This window comes from Emydura macquarii, unplaced genomic scaffold (genome assembly GCF_026122565.2).
Source record: "Emydura macquarii macquarii isolate MOO-44397 ecotype Brisbane River unplaced genomic scaffold, CSIRO-AGI_Emac_v2 contig_1253, whole genome shotgun sequence".
NCBI lineage: Eukaryota > Metazoa > Chordata > Testudines > Chelidae > Emydura > Emydura macquarii.
The window spans coordinates 50,227,710-50,242,187 of record NW_027131390.1 but is presented as its reverse complement, the minus strand read 5'-3'; the positions used below and the strand labels follow the sequence as shown (position 1 = coordinate 50,242,187).

The 14,478-nt window shown below is 46.1% G+C and overlaps 2 protein-coding genes across 9 annotated transcripts in view; one reads left to right on the top strand and one right to left on the bottom strand.

Annotated features, from left to right (window-relative positions):
• Positions 1-14,478, bottom strand: part of KANSL1L (KAT8 regulatory NSL complex subunit 1 like) — a 91,216-nt gene that overhangs the window by 1,857 nt on the left and 74,881 nt on the right. For all 5 annotated transcript variants that reach the window (XM_067548736.1, XM_067548737.1, XM_067548733.1 and 2 more), the window contains 4 exons: positions 13,715-13,839; positions 7,198-7,252; positions 1,665-1,777; positions 526-706 (listed from right to left, as the gene is read on the bottom strand). In XM_067548736.1, coding sequence (XP_067404837.1) covers positions 526-706; positions 1,665-1,777; positions 7,198-7,252; positions 13,715-13,839 — 474 coding nt within the window. The remainder of the gene's footprint in view (positions 1-525; positions 707-1,664; positions 1,778-7,197; positions 7,253-13,714; positions 13,840-14,478) is intronic.
• The window catches only part of RPE (ribulose-5-phosphate-3-epimerase), a 35,583-nt gene that overhangs the window by 20,502 nt on the left and 603 nt on the right, over positions 1-14,478 (top strand). Inside the window, exon 7 of one of the 4 annotated variants that reach the window (XM_067548740.1) lies at positions 38-1,155. The exons of 2 other annotated variants lie outside the window; for them this stretch is intronic. The gene's annotated coding sequence lies outside the window, so the exon portion shown is untranslated. Of the gene's footprint in view, positions 1-37; positions 1,156-11,202; positions 12,542-14,478 lie in introns of those variants that run through there. One more of the 4 variants, XR_010919794.1, reaches the window with a different exon arrangement.

Genomic DNA, 14,478 nt, shown 5'->3' with positions numbered 1-14,478 from the left:
CTGTTATTAAGTAACAAATGAGTCTTGTTCTTTACAGGGCTTAGAAGGATCTTCAGATACAGGGAAGAATACCATTCTGTTGGGTACCACTTTTCAATGTAGCATGGCTTAATAAAGCACAACTTCAATTTTCCACTGTTAAGAACATCTGTTGCAATCATAATCAGTACTATTTAGAACCCGAATTGGCAACTGCTCAAGAAAAGCTACAGAATATATCAGTAGAGCACCTGCTACTCTCTTGTCTTTGAGGCCAAGACATTTTGTCCCAGTAGTGAAAGTTTTGTCTGCGGTTCCTATTCTGTTGCCAAATCAAAGACTTAATTTGCAAGTGATCTCAATCTGGTAATTTGCAGAAGCTCTAAATGCAATCCAAAAATTAGGGTAGGAAGTTATATGTCTAAGTGGCAACAGAGATGACATGCACACTTACATATGCAATTTTAGGGCCTGATCTAAGACCCACTGAAGTCAGGGAAACTGGGGGCACTCGATCGGGCCCTTAGTTACTAAAAACCACCATACCTCTGCTTCTTGGTTTTCCTTTGAAGATTGTGGGTCCCTTAAACAAACAGAACTGTGAATTTCTGAAATAAAGTCAGAAGCAGCTTCAGTAGCACAACGCAGTGAGGCACATGAGTTGCGATGGCTTTCTTTCAGTACTGGATCTTGTCCCTGCTGTCCGTCAGCATTTTTGCTATAAGATCTAGTGCAAGACAAAACGAGAAATTAAGTTTTTGTTTAGTAACTGCTCTGTCAAATGACTGGAAAGAATTCAGATTTTGTTTTTTAAAGAGGGGAAAATAGGCACTACTCTAAGGCCATGTCTATATGTACAGCACTTGCTGTACCGATACAGCCATGCCTCTACAGCACGTCTCATGAAGATGCTCTATGCCAACAGCAGAGAACTCTTCCGTTGGTATAATAAAACTACCCCCACGAATGTCAGAAGCCATCAGCTGAAGAAGCTCTCTCACCAACATAGCGCTGTGCACGAGTGCTTATGTCAATGTAATTTATGTCGCTCATGAGGATGGAATGTTCACGACCCTGAGTGACAAAACTACAGCCTATGTCGACAAAACTTTTAATGGCTTCTTATTTATATGCTTAGAAGTAAAGATAACCTGAAAAACAGAACTCTAAAGTAAAGCTGACTTTGGTATAAAATAATTACATACATTTTAATATCTTTAACAGTATTTTTTGAAAGTACAAACTTAACAGAATCCAGTACTTGAAGTGTAATGAATTAGATATATTACTCTGTCTTAGGTCCAGAGAAGTCACACACCATTCTTTTATCTACATCAGAGATTATTGAGTGAGAAGTGACCTCCTATTTATTTGACTAAGGAAATAATTATTGAGCATTGCAGCAAACAGCAGCAATGTGATGAGTTCAGAAAGTGCTAAGATTTTATTTATTTTAATATGCCAATCCAGATTTTCTTTACATTTAAAAGATTAAAAGCTATATAGTTTTCCTTAACGAGCAACAAATTAAATGCTATGATACTGTACATAGTAAGCTATTTGATGGGGAATACTCTCACTTTCAAAGTTGCTTCACTCTGATAGAATTTCTAAAAGCTGCTGTGTTAACAATAGAAAATCTCAATGATTCTGTAGGAGTCCTGCATGTATGACAATACACCTGCCTGCTATTTCTTCTGGGCCATCGGCTCTGCTCCCACAACAACCACCTTGCTTTCTCTCTCTCTTCATATCTTGCATGACGTGAAGAAAAAAGTTCATCTGATACATCTTCGATCTGTAATTATAAATGAGAGATAGCTGCTGCCATGATTACACTAAAAATGAAGACAATGGTCTTATATATAGTCAGGTGAGGAACCAGTCACACAGTACAGAATGTGTACTGGAGGATGCAAACTGAGGGTATGGTAAACTATATGCTTATGTTAAATTACCACAGAAAAGTGCCACTACTTGATACATAGTAACTTTTTAGCCTAGTTTAGACATTGGGAGAGGAGAGAGGGTGAACTCAGGTTGATATAAAAATTACTGGACACCCCTATGGGAATAATCAAGAACTTTTTAAAAAAAAGTCAGGGCTACACTAGATTGAAAAATATGAGCAGCTGGGTTACTTACTTGTAAGTTTAAGTAAAGTCAAGTAATCAGCAGATGTATAGGACACTGAAGAAGTGAAGTACAGCACTTAAGATATTTTCCTTCTTAGATATAAACTATCAGTTTCTTTTAGAGCCAATCAAGTTTTAAAAAGAGAGCATGTGTATCCACAGGTAAAGCCACTTCCATTCTTCAAAAATTGGCTCTGCAGAGACCCAAGAGACCCAACTTTCAGAGAATAATCAATAGCAGCAGTGTCCAGACGAAGGGCCTGAAAGTGCTTAACTGAAAAAAGACTTGAAATGAGAAAACAGTCTTTCATCCTTCAGTTGGGCTTCCATTTGAAAGACTAGTGCTGGGTAAACTGAGCTTTGTGCAACAACCGTACAAATCTATTAGGGCACCATGGCAAAGGTGAGATGGAAAGGCACATACAGCACTGCCAAAAGAGCCCTTCTCTGAGCACTAGAACTCCTGCTTACTCATATCCTGATAGTTTACCCTATCATATGTATCCAATTTAGACAGTCTCTGAACAGAGAATGCCTCCTCCTTGGATGTCTCACCAAATATGAACAACTGAGATGATTTTTCTAGAACACTTGGACCTATCCAAATTTTCAAGCCTGGCCTGACCAGACATACGACGAAGCTTTCAGAGGACTGAGGGGTGAATTCAGATAACACCTCGAGCAAAAAGCTGGAGTGACGATAGAACACAAGGTTGTCTTTATGAAATCATTTAAATGGCGGATAACCCATAAGGGCCTAGATTTTGCTCAGACCTGATGGCTACCATATCTGCAACTAGAAAAACAATGTTAGAACCCACTAAAATTGCTTGAAGAGAAAATCTAAATATACCTTGGCAAATTCCAGGAGCCCAGGAGGTTATGAATGAAGCAACAAGTCTAAGTTAATGTTTCACAGAACAGTGCATTGGGTGGAGGGGAAATAACAAGATACTCGTGCTACAGGAGAGTGGGAAACAGCAATGTGCTTTGACCACAGAGTAATGCAGGTGTGACCTCACTAAGAGTAAGACCACATTCCTACTATGAAACCAAGCAGAAAACAGTTACCATTTCAACACAAAAGATTACTTAGTGAATGGTTTGCAGAACTCCAGCAAGATGCTTAGATCCAACCTCATTGGAATTTTGGTTGCTCAGTTAAGAACAAGATCCAGCCTGCTGGGTGAAGCCCTCTGGATCCAGACACCTCCACTTTGAGAGAGTTTGACTCTTCCTTCTTTTGCAGCACACTGAAAGCTGAGAAGAACAAGGGTACACACAAAGAGGAGCTGTGTGTTGTCCTCCTCAAGATACTTTAGGACCAGTTCACAGGCCCGCTTGCTGGCATAATTTAGAACAGTTTCAGGACTGCTCTAATCTACTCCGGCTGCCAATGGTCCAAAAATTCGCTTTAGAACCTCAGGATTGTCAGAGAAGGGTGCTAAGGCCACACCTTGTTTTAAACAATGAATGTTTTATTATTTGCACTGTTCTACTGGTTAATCCAATAAAATATTCCATTTTGTAAGTGTGCCTGAAGATGTTGCAGAATCTTCAGTCAGGTGCCATGGAACTGAGCACTAATTACAGATTTTTAGGTTTGTTTTGCCAAAGAGCACATGGGATGCTGGTAACACCCTACAGCGGAGGACACACAGCCATGTGGTTTCTGCTGTAACCGTGCTAGGCACATGATTTTACAGAATGGATGAGGGAGTTTGTAGCTGTATTAGATGGGCATGCAAACTATTACAGCTGTGTTATTATGCTGTGGTAAATCTATTCGAAAATAGCACTCCTTGGTCAGACTCCACCCCATAACTTCACTGTGAACTAACCCCAGCCACACTGATAATATATAAAGTATTTGTCTCTACTGAAACAAACAATTACTAAATAAACTGCTACTTTTGATTACCATTATCTTTGGCCATAGCCTTCCAACTTAGACAATATTAATTTCAAAACCCCACATTAAGGCAACAATAGATTACAAATTTCAACACAGAAATCAGGAAATTCAAAAGCTACAGTTCCAAAACCAGGGTTTTGGAATATTCTATGTTGGCAGATATAACATTGGTATTGGAACCTTAATATTTACATTTCCTGACTTCTATGTTTAAACTTGTCAAGCAAAATTTTCAAAAGTGACCAGTGATTTTGGGTGTCTAATTTTTGTGTGCCCAACTGATCTTCAGAAAGGACTGAGCCCCCACCCTCTGAAAAATCTGGCCCCTATAAAGTGTGTCAGATTGGCCACCCAAAAATCACTAGTCGCTTTAAAATCTTAGCTCTAATTTTATTGCATTAACATAAGCTTTTGCATTAAGTTTTCTTTTAGCGCTTAGAAGAAATAAAGATGAAATAAAAGGTGGGAAAGCCCTTTCTTGTAGAACTATGGAGTGATGCAACTATTTTGTGCAACTCCTCAGGTTTTAAATTGTATATATATATATATATATATATATATGCAAAGAAGCTAGTTGTTGAGCAATCTATTAGTGACACAGGTAATTCGATAATGGAAAACCGAATAGAAATCTCACCCTTTATATGCACCAGTACATCTTTACCACTTATATCTTTCACAAAAATTATATTTTTTAACTGAAACTTGCTTGATTGTAGTGTCAGGAACAATGTGTGTGTGAATGCAAGTGAGAGTAAGTCAAAAAGAGAAAAATGCAATTGTTTGGGTTTTAGACAACTGGGGAAAAGGGAAATTATTTACCACTATTTCTGATTTTTCAAGTCTCGTTTCTCAAGCTACCCAGTAACTTTAATGAAAGTAAAGAGGTATCAGAGCAAGTAGACGAGCTTACCCCAACAAGTCTATTTCCTCTAATCAGAGAGCTTCCAAAACAATACTACAATTCCAATATAGCAGACACTCTCCAAAGGGAGGAAGAAAGGTAGGATGGGAGAAGACAAACAGAAATTGTCAGTAATTTTCCTTTATCTGATGTATGTCTTCTGCAGGAGGTAGGCTTACTTTATTGTGCTGCTCGAAGCACTTTCTGGCCAAACGAAGTGTCCCCTGAAGTTCACTGGTTCCACAAGTAACACCAAATGAAGGAGTAGTGATGTGACCCAGTAGCTGCCATGCAAATTTTAGAGATGAATACCTCAGTTCTTTCAGCCAAAGAGATGATTGTAACATAACAGGAGCTCTATACGGAATCAAAAGTGCACAAGAGTCCTTAGAGTCTTGCAGCAGGCCGCTCTGAGTGAAGAGTGTGTTCCTTAAGATCCTGGAAAGAGGGAAGTCAATGGCTGTGGAAAACTTTTTTTCTTTGATACCAGGTCTAAAGGAGGAGGAGGGATAAGAGTGCTGAGGGAACAAGTTCTTGAGCAAGAAGTGCTCCAAACAGCTTAATACCCTTGTAGGAAAGGTCTGCTATGTGCTCAGTGCAGCCTTCCTGCTCCAAAGGCAGATATAGCAATTCCTATAGCTACTGCTAAATCTATGAGCCTATCAAAGGCAGCATTAACCAGGAAAAAGGCAGCCTAGGTAGAATCTGTAAGAAAACCAAGAATCTCATCAGCTAAGTTAAGGGAAGCAGACACTAGGATAGAGACAATCTCTTTCTCTCAAGCCCAGAATACAATGCCAAATGAGTGTAGACAGAAGTCAACAACTAGGACTTACTGGGCTCTGCAAAGGGAAAGATTGGCCTTCTTGTCCCTGGAGACTAGAGAATATGTAGGCAAAGTACATTTTCAGAGGGACAAGAGGTGGTGTCTACTTGGGGGAAAAAATATTTTATCCTCTGTGACATGGAGTATTTTCTATCCAAGTGACTAAAGCCAGGAGATCATTTGTTTATCTGATCCCACTCCTCAGAATAAACTGCAGGAGTGCTGCAGGGGGAGGTACTATCTCTTCAGTCTTGGCGGGAGAAAGAACCCCCTTGAAAAGTTGTCTCCTTGGCTAGTTTATTGGAACATCTAACCCCCATGTAGAAGGGGCCCTCAGAATACAGGGCTCTAGAAAGGATATTCTCATCCAGGATGGTACCAATATCTTTGTTTGGGACCAAGCTCTGGATGTTGGTCTTGGAACAGCTATGACTACTGTTAGTCCAAGTAGAGATCAGGCAAGTGGTACAGGTCAGTGATAGTGATTAGAGAGAGAATTCGGATACTTCCAAAGATTTCAGGAAGGTAGCAAAAATGGCAGATTTCTTGTTAGACATTTGAACCATAACAGAGGAAACGTTAGCAGAACCAGGGGGAGGAACCACAGACTGGAAAATGGATCTGATCTTTTCACACTAGGCCTGGGAAATGCCCTGCATGCCTGACTGGAGGAAAGAAAGCTCCCCAAACCAATAAGCCCAGGCGATGCAGTGAAAGAGGCAGGCTGGCCCATACTCCTGAAGGAACAATAGCAGTGGGTGATGAAGAAATTGTTCCTGGTGTGCTGAGGAGTGTGCTGCAGGCTGCATTGCTTCAGAAAGGAAACAGGAAGGAGAAATGGATCACTCCCACCAATGGAAAACCAAACTACAGGGGAAGGAGTAGGCAAAAGAGCTGAAAATAACTTAGTCCCACTCACCCACCCTCAGAACCTTGCCTCAAAAGGTGCAGGTTCTGAGATAGAGAACCTTAGGTGCCTCAACTCTTTGTATATTCTTTCATATCCCACTCTTCTTTCTTTTTAATCCTTAGAGCTAAAAGAAAAAGAAAAAAGAAAAAAAAAAAAAAAAACGGGTGCAAGAAGCCAGAGGCCAATGCGTCATGTTTCTAGGATATGGGCAGGCTGCTGCTTATATACTAGCACTGACTCCCAGTTCTTTCATCTTGCTTCCTAATGGAGATTCACATTGCTATCACCCACTAGTGTTGCCACTGAAAGGTAGGTAGGATGGGAGAAAAGACATCTGACAAAATAAGTATATAAAACACACTTGTTCACACAAAAGCTTAGACGTGTTTTTACATTGATAGTTAATACAAATCAGCTTATTTTTAAAATTTCAAGCTTACCAGGGGTTTTCATGAAACCAGTGACTATTGAAAACGTACACTGAGAAGCCATATATTAAACTGTTGGTTTCATTAAAATGCAGCCTACCTCTTCTTCATCTAGATGAGGTTGTTCCAGAGGATGAAGGTCAACAACTCTCCAGCTTTGAATGAGAAAAGGCTAGTTAGTACAAGGTTAGCCAAATTTAGCCTTTTATCACTTCAGCAGTGAAATAAGATAGTTCTCTCTTCGAGTGATTGCTCATATCCATTAGGTGTGTGCGCACCCCGTGCACAGATTCCCAGAACTTTTTTCCCTTAGTTAGCTCCGTAGTGTCGGCTTAGGTGCCCCCTGGAGTACCGCACTCCTGCCACAGTACATAGGGCGCCGCCGACCCTGTGGCCCCTCAGTTCCTTCTTTCCATCTGTGACGGTTGCTGGAACGCCTGCCTCTTGCATACCGCAAGTAGCATCCCTTATAGCTTTGTTATTCGAGTTCTTGTTCATTGTTTTCTTAGTGATTAGCAGTAGTTAAGTTGTAGAGTTAGTGCCCTTAGGGGCTAAAGCTGAGCCATGCCTGTGTGCAAAATCCTTCCCCGTGAGTGACCCTCACGACCGTTCCCTCTGATGCCTCGGGGAGCAACATAGAAAGGAGAAATGTAGGATCTGTAGGTCCTTCAAGCCACGGACCCAGAAGGAGAGGGACACAAGGCTGAAGGCGATCCTAATGGAGTCCGCGCTTCGCCCAGTCTCCGAGCTGTCGCATTCTCCAGCGGCACTGAGTGTCTTGTTGGTGTGGAGCGCTCCACTGGAACCGTTGTCGGCACCGAGGAAGAAGAAGCGGCCGGAGGCCGCACACATGGACTCCACACTGCTCCCGGGAAAGCAGGGGGTACAGCAGGAGATGCCCCAGCCACGTGCTGTGGGGAGTACTCCGGCACCGGCATCTCGCAAGGAGCCTCCCCCGACTCCTGGGGGTGGGGGAGCGCCTCTGCAAGGGCTGTCGACACCGGAGGCTTTCGCTGCGGCACGCGCCCTCATGGGCCTGCCCATACCTTCGTCCCCCCCTCGGCAGAGGGTTCCAGGACCAGTGTCTCGGGGTAAACCCGCGTTGGGTTGCCCTGGTGGGTGGAAGAGACGGGAGTCGAGGTCACCCCCCAGACAGTCAAGGAGGGTTGAAAGTGCAGGCTCTCCTCCTAGCTCCGACTCAGAGTCATCAAGCTCCTCGGCACCGTGGCACCGAGGGTGGTCGAGGGACAAACGCTTGAGGCGAAGACGTTACAGTTCCACCTCGAGTGGGGACCATAGCTTGGGCTCTGGTAATCCGGTGCGGAGCCCAGCTCAACACCGATCCCCAACGCTGCCTGCCTCGGCACCGCGTGATATGTCACGCTCCATATCTGCGTCGTGACGACACAGGTGTCACCGCTCCCATTCTAGATCTGGGAAGTGTCGCCGTAAGTCTTCCAGACGGAGGGGGCGTTCCACCTACAGCTCCTCCAGTAGCTCCTCTCCTCGTCGGCACCGCAAACACCGGCTCCGGAGGTCATCGTTGTCCTGGAGCCACTCCCCTTCCAGGACCCATAAGCACAGGTCAAGCGGCTCGGGTTCCAAGGGGCGACGCCTGGAAATGACCCAGCAGGTTCCTACACCTGCACCTTCATGGCCCCAAGGCCCCTGGCAATGGCCATATTGGGGGCACTGGGGTACACAGATGGGTCAAAGGACCGCCTCTGTTCACTCCTCGGTGGCCCAACCAGTACCCCCACCGACCTGTCCACAGGAGGGCCACCCCTCGGAGGAGGGGTCTGACCCAGAGAAAGGTCCTTCTACAGGGGCCCTTCCACAATCCTCCTCCTCTCCGGATGAGGCGGCAGCCAGGGACCATAAGGCCCCCCTCTGACTTCCGGGCCCACCAGGACCTTCTGAGGAGAGTGGCGGACAATCTCGGTTTAGAGATTAAAGAATTGTCGGAGGAGGAGGAGGAGGACCCCGTCTTCGGGGTTTCTGAGACAGCAGGCCCATCACAACTGGCCCTTCCTGTCCATGAGAGGGTGATGAAGATAGCCAACACCCTCTGACAAACCCCCTCCTCAGTGGCCCCCACTTTGAAGGGTGCTGAGCGCAAATACTATGTACCTAAGGAGGGGTTTGAATTCCTTTATACGCACCCCGCCCCAGGTTAGCTCGTAATGGATGCAGTGAACCAGTGGGATCGCCAGGGTGGCCAGGGCAACACCCCGAAGGACAAGGACAGCAAGAAGCTGGACCTCATCGGGCACAAGATGTATTCCACTGTGGCCCTACAGCTGAGGGTCGCTAACCATCAGGCCCTCCTGGGGAAATACAATTTGAATCTCTGGTCCTCTCTGCAGAGGTTCTCCTTGGGGTTGCCCCCGAACCAGGCCACAGACTTCGCCACGGTATCGCAGAAAGGGGTGGCGGTGGCTAAGGTGGCACTTCAGTCGGCTAGTGATGCAGCAGATGCTGCTGGCAGGGCGATCGCTTCAGCCATCGTCATGCGCCACTGCTCTTGGCTCCAAGCTTCCAGCCTGTCCCAGGAGGTCCAACAGTCAATACAGGATTTCCCCTTTGATTACACCGGCCTCTTCTCTGAGAGGATGGACGAAAAGCTCCACGCCATAAAGGACTCATGAACCACCCTGAAGTCCCTAGGACTATACACCCCCGAGGCCTCAAGGCGCCAGGCCCACCCTCAGGCCCAGAAGCAACCGCAGCCTCCAACAAGGCTGCCCCCCCAGACCTGCTCAGCCCCAGGAGGGGTTGGGCGCGGTACCGTGCACCCAGTCACCGCGACCGTCAAGGGCCCTCCACGGGGTCTCAGCAAGGCCCAAGCAAGGGCAATACTGCTAATAAAAGATTTTGACGGGGTACACGAGGGTGGCACTCCTCCGTTCCCACTGGATCGCTCCAAGTTATTTACCCACAGGCTTCGGCCTTACTACGCCGAATGGGAAGTCATTACCTCGGACCAATGGGTTCTTGGCATAGTGCTCAGGGGCTATGCCTTACAACTTACGGCCTTCCCCCCAACTCTCCCCCTACCCAGTCCCTCTTCAGGGACCCCTCTCACGACCAACTCTTCATACAGGAGGTCAACTCCCTCCTCACGCCCGGTGCTGTAGAGAGGTTCCTCCACAGGAACAAGGAAGGGGATTCTACTCACGGTACTTCCTAATCCCCAAGGCCAAGGGGGGCCTGAGGCCAATTCTGGACCTCAGACGTTTGAACAAGTTTGTCAGGTGCACCAGGTTTCATTTGGTTTCCCTAGCCTCCATTATTCCTGCCCTAGATCCAGGGGATTGGTATGCCGCCCTCGACCTGAAGGACGTGTACTTTTCATATCACTATCCTTCCAGGTCACAGAAAGTTCTTAAGGTTTATGGTAGCTGGATGCCACTACCAGTTTGCAGCCTTACCCTTTGGCCTTTCGTCCGCCCCAAGGGTGTTTACAAAATGCACGACAGTGGTAGCGGCCCACCTGCGCCGCAGAGGGGTTCAGATATTCCCTTACCTGGAGGACTGGCTGATCCGGGGCAAGTCCAGGGCCCATGTGAGGAACAGCCTGGCTCTTACCTGCACCACATGCACCAGACTGGGGCCGCTCATCAACGAGCAGGAGTCTACTCTTACCCCGGTGCAGCGCATAGAGTTCATAGGGGCCACATTGGATGCTGCCCAGGCCAGAGCCTTCCTCCCTCAGACTCGGTTCGAGACAATGACCGCCATAATCAACGATCTGCACAAGTCCCCCACGACGATAGCCAGGCACTGCCTTCAGTTGTTGGGACACATGGCGGCGTGTACTTATGTGGTGAGGCTTGCTCGCCTCAAGCTCAGGCCTCTCCAAGGGTGGCTGGCCTCAGTCTATGCACCGGCTAGACACCGGCTAAACAAGGTGGTCACAGTTCCCGCCCAGGTACTGTCCTCCCTGGACTGGTGGGAGGGACCCTGGGGAGGTTCTGAGGGTCATTCCCTTCAGAGACTTGGCCCCCTCAGTGACTCTGATAACGGACGCCTCAGACGAGGGTTGGGGTGCCCACATCAGCAAGGACCTGAGCACCCAGGGGCTATGGTCACCAGACAAGAGGGCTCTCCATATAAATGTCAGAGAGCTCAGGGCAGTCCGCTTGGCCTGCATGGTCTTCATCAAATTCCTGAAGGGCAGGATGGTCCAGGTCCTTACAGATAACACGGCGGCCATGTTTTATATAAACAGACGGGGGGAGTGCGCTCCTCGGCTCTTTGCCAGGAGGCTACTCTTCTTTGGGACCTTGCGGTGAGGCACAATTTTCACATATCTGCCTCTCACCTCCCGGGAGTCAGGAACGATGAGGCGGACTCCCTCCACCTGACGGCATGGAGACTCTGTGGCTGACGGAGGGAGAGAGGGCCTGCTCGACGCAAGTCCAACAGATTCTGCTGGGCAGCAGAAAACCTTCCACTCAGGTTACATTCCGGGCCAAGTGGAAGCATTTTACCTGTTGGGCGGAGTCCCGGGATATCCCACCGTCTGGATCGCCCATACAAGCGATTTTGGAGTATCTGCTCCACCTGAAGCTCCAGGGTTTAGCACTGGCTTCCCTAAAAGTGCATCTGGCAGCTATCTCAGTTTTTCACCAGCCGATGGAAGGGTGTTCCCTGTTCTCCCACCCCATGTCAGCTAGGTTCCTCAAGGGGGTGGAGAGGCTGTATCCCCAGGTCCGTGACCTGATGCCTCCCTGGGATCTAAACCTGGTCCTCGCCATGTTGACAGGACCCCCCTTCGAGCCCATGGCCACATGCCCGCTGCTCGTCCTCTCTTGGAAGGTAGCCTTCCTGGTAGCCATTACATCGGCTAAGAGGGTCTCTGAGATAAGAAATTTGACCTCGGAGCCCTCCTACATGGTCTTCTACAAAGATAAGGTCCAACTGAGACCCCACCCGGCTTTCCTGCCTAAGGTGGTGTCTCAGTTTCATTATAACCAGGATATCTTCCTCCCTGTGTTTTTTCCTAAACCGCACGGTTCGGAGGAGGAGTGGAGATGGCACTCCCTGGATGTCAGACGAGCCCTGGCCTACTACATCGAGCAGACCAGGCCATTCTGGAAGTCAACACAGCTGTTCGTGACAGTGGCGGACCGGATGAAGGGCTCACCTGTCTCTACCCAGCGCATCTCCACCTGGATCACCGCCTGCATCAGGACCTGTTACGAGCGGGCGAAGGTGCCGCTTCCAGGAGCTGTGACAGCGCACTCAACCAGAGCCCAGGCCTCATCTGTGGCCTTCCTGGGAAGAGTGCCCTTGCAGGACTTCTGCAGAGCAGAACCTGGTCGTCGGTCCACACCTTCACGTCCCACTACACCATAGTGCAGCAGGCGAGAGAGGACGCGGGCTTTGGCAGGGCCATGCTGATGAGAGCAACTCACTGTTGACTCCTACCCACCTCCAAGGTATGGCTATTTAAACACCTATAATTGAATGGATATGAGCAATCACCCGAAGAGAGAAAACAGGGTTACTTACCAGTAACTGTTGTTCTTCGAGATGCGTTGCTCATACCCATTCCACACCCACCCTCCGTCCCCACTGTCGGAGTCGGCAGAAAGAAGGGACTGAGGGGCCGCAGGGTCGGCGGCGCCCTATGTACCGCGGCATGAGCGCGGTACTCCAGGGGGGCGCCTGAGCCGACCCTATGGAGCTAGCTAAGGGAAAAATGTTCCGGGAATCTGTGCACGGGGCGCGCACACACCTATAATGGAATGGATATGAGCAACACATCTCGAAGAACAACAGTTACTGGTAAGTAACCCTGCTTTCTGTTCCTACTCAGTGTCATTTTCGGGGTCTTAGTCAATAGCACAATGCTGCAGTGCTTGTGCTGCAAACTGTAACGAAATGTCTACATTCAAGTAAAATGATTTTAGTTTAAATAAAAATCATGAAAACTTGTCTACCAACATTAGTTTCTAGAATATCTTTTTTTTTTTTTTTCAATACAGAAACTGAGATCCTTAACATTGTCCTGTTAATATTATTTTAACCTTTAAATAAAACCAGCCCAAACCTGAAACCCAACTCATAAATTTGCAGATAAAAGGACTAGGCATTGCTCGTTTAGATGATTTACTCATTATTTAGTTTAACAAACTTTTTTAAGCTGTTCCAAGAATCAAAGATCTATATCTTTTAAACAAATTTGCAGAACCACATATCAGGAATAATGAGGTTATTGCTGCATGAAAAAATTAAATTCAATCCATAAAATCAGATTTTTTGTTTAAAAAATGTATGTATGTGTATTTCTATGCATTTTACTAGGGGGTGCTTTTTCTGCAGAACTAAAATAAAAAAGAGATAGCAATCTCCAATTAACTACTTAGAGAGACAATCTTCTTAAAAACACACTTCTGTCTGTAATGAGTACTAGAATTAACATTAGACAAAAACATTCCTCTATTTTTACAGTCTGCTTACTTTGTGCAGCAGACACCACTTTGTGTGCGGTCAGTCTGACCACTACCCTTGGATTTTAAGTCAATCTTACACCCCCCCCCCCCCACACACACACACAAAAAATCTGTAGGGGTCCAGGGTACCTGCAAAAAGGGAAAAAGTGAACATACCTTGGAGTAAGGATTTCTTTGTATTGCAGCTTCTCCAATTTAGAGGGAGCAACCAGTGACATAGGAATAACAATATTGTCTATATCATAGGAGCTCTCACTTCTCAGTCTCCGCCTCGAGTTATGCTGTATAACAATTAATGCAAAGGAGTCATTAATGATAATAACTGTATGTTAACTGTAAGACAACAGAACTAAATTTTGTTGTTGTTGTAAATTTAGCAGATAGACAAAAGCAGAGTGACTTTTTAGAATGAGTTTTTCAAAAGCACTCAGTTTTGGATGAACTCTCTTCCCATTGAAGTCAAAGGGAGTTTTAACACTGATTTCACAATTACAGTTAATGCTGAGCGCCACATTTGACAATTCCACTCTTAATAGCGATATTCTTCATAATGTTCAGGCTATACTGAAGGCATTCTAGGATAAATCTACCTACCTATAATCTGACCACTCCACAGATGTTCTTATATTCGATAAAAATAAGAATTCCAAGAGGACAGAGCCTAAATGTAGTATATGAAGTGAATTTATCAATGTAAAATAATCTAGATGGAAAATATTTTTCTGAAAATCTGTAGAAATCCCTTTGTAAGTATAGGGACATGATGAAATTTTCTCAGCATTTTCCTCGTTGGGGCTATCCAACCTCTCCTCTCAAATGTGTGGACTGACTATTCTGGATTACAGTAAATTGTTTGAGTTTAAAATAGGATTCAATCTAAATTACAGAACTGTCTGTTTTCAACTAAAAAGTGTGTTTCA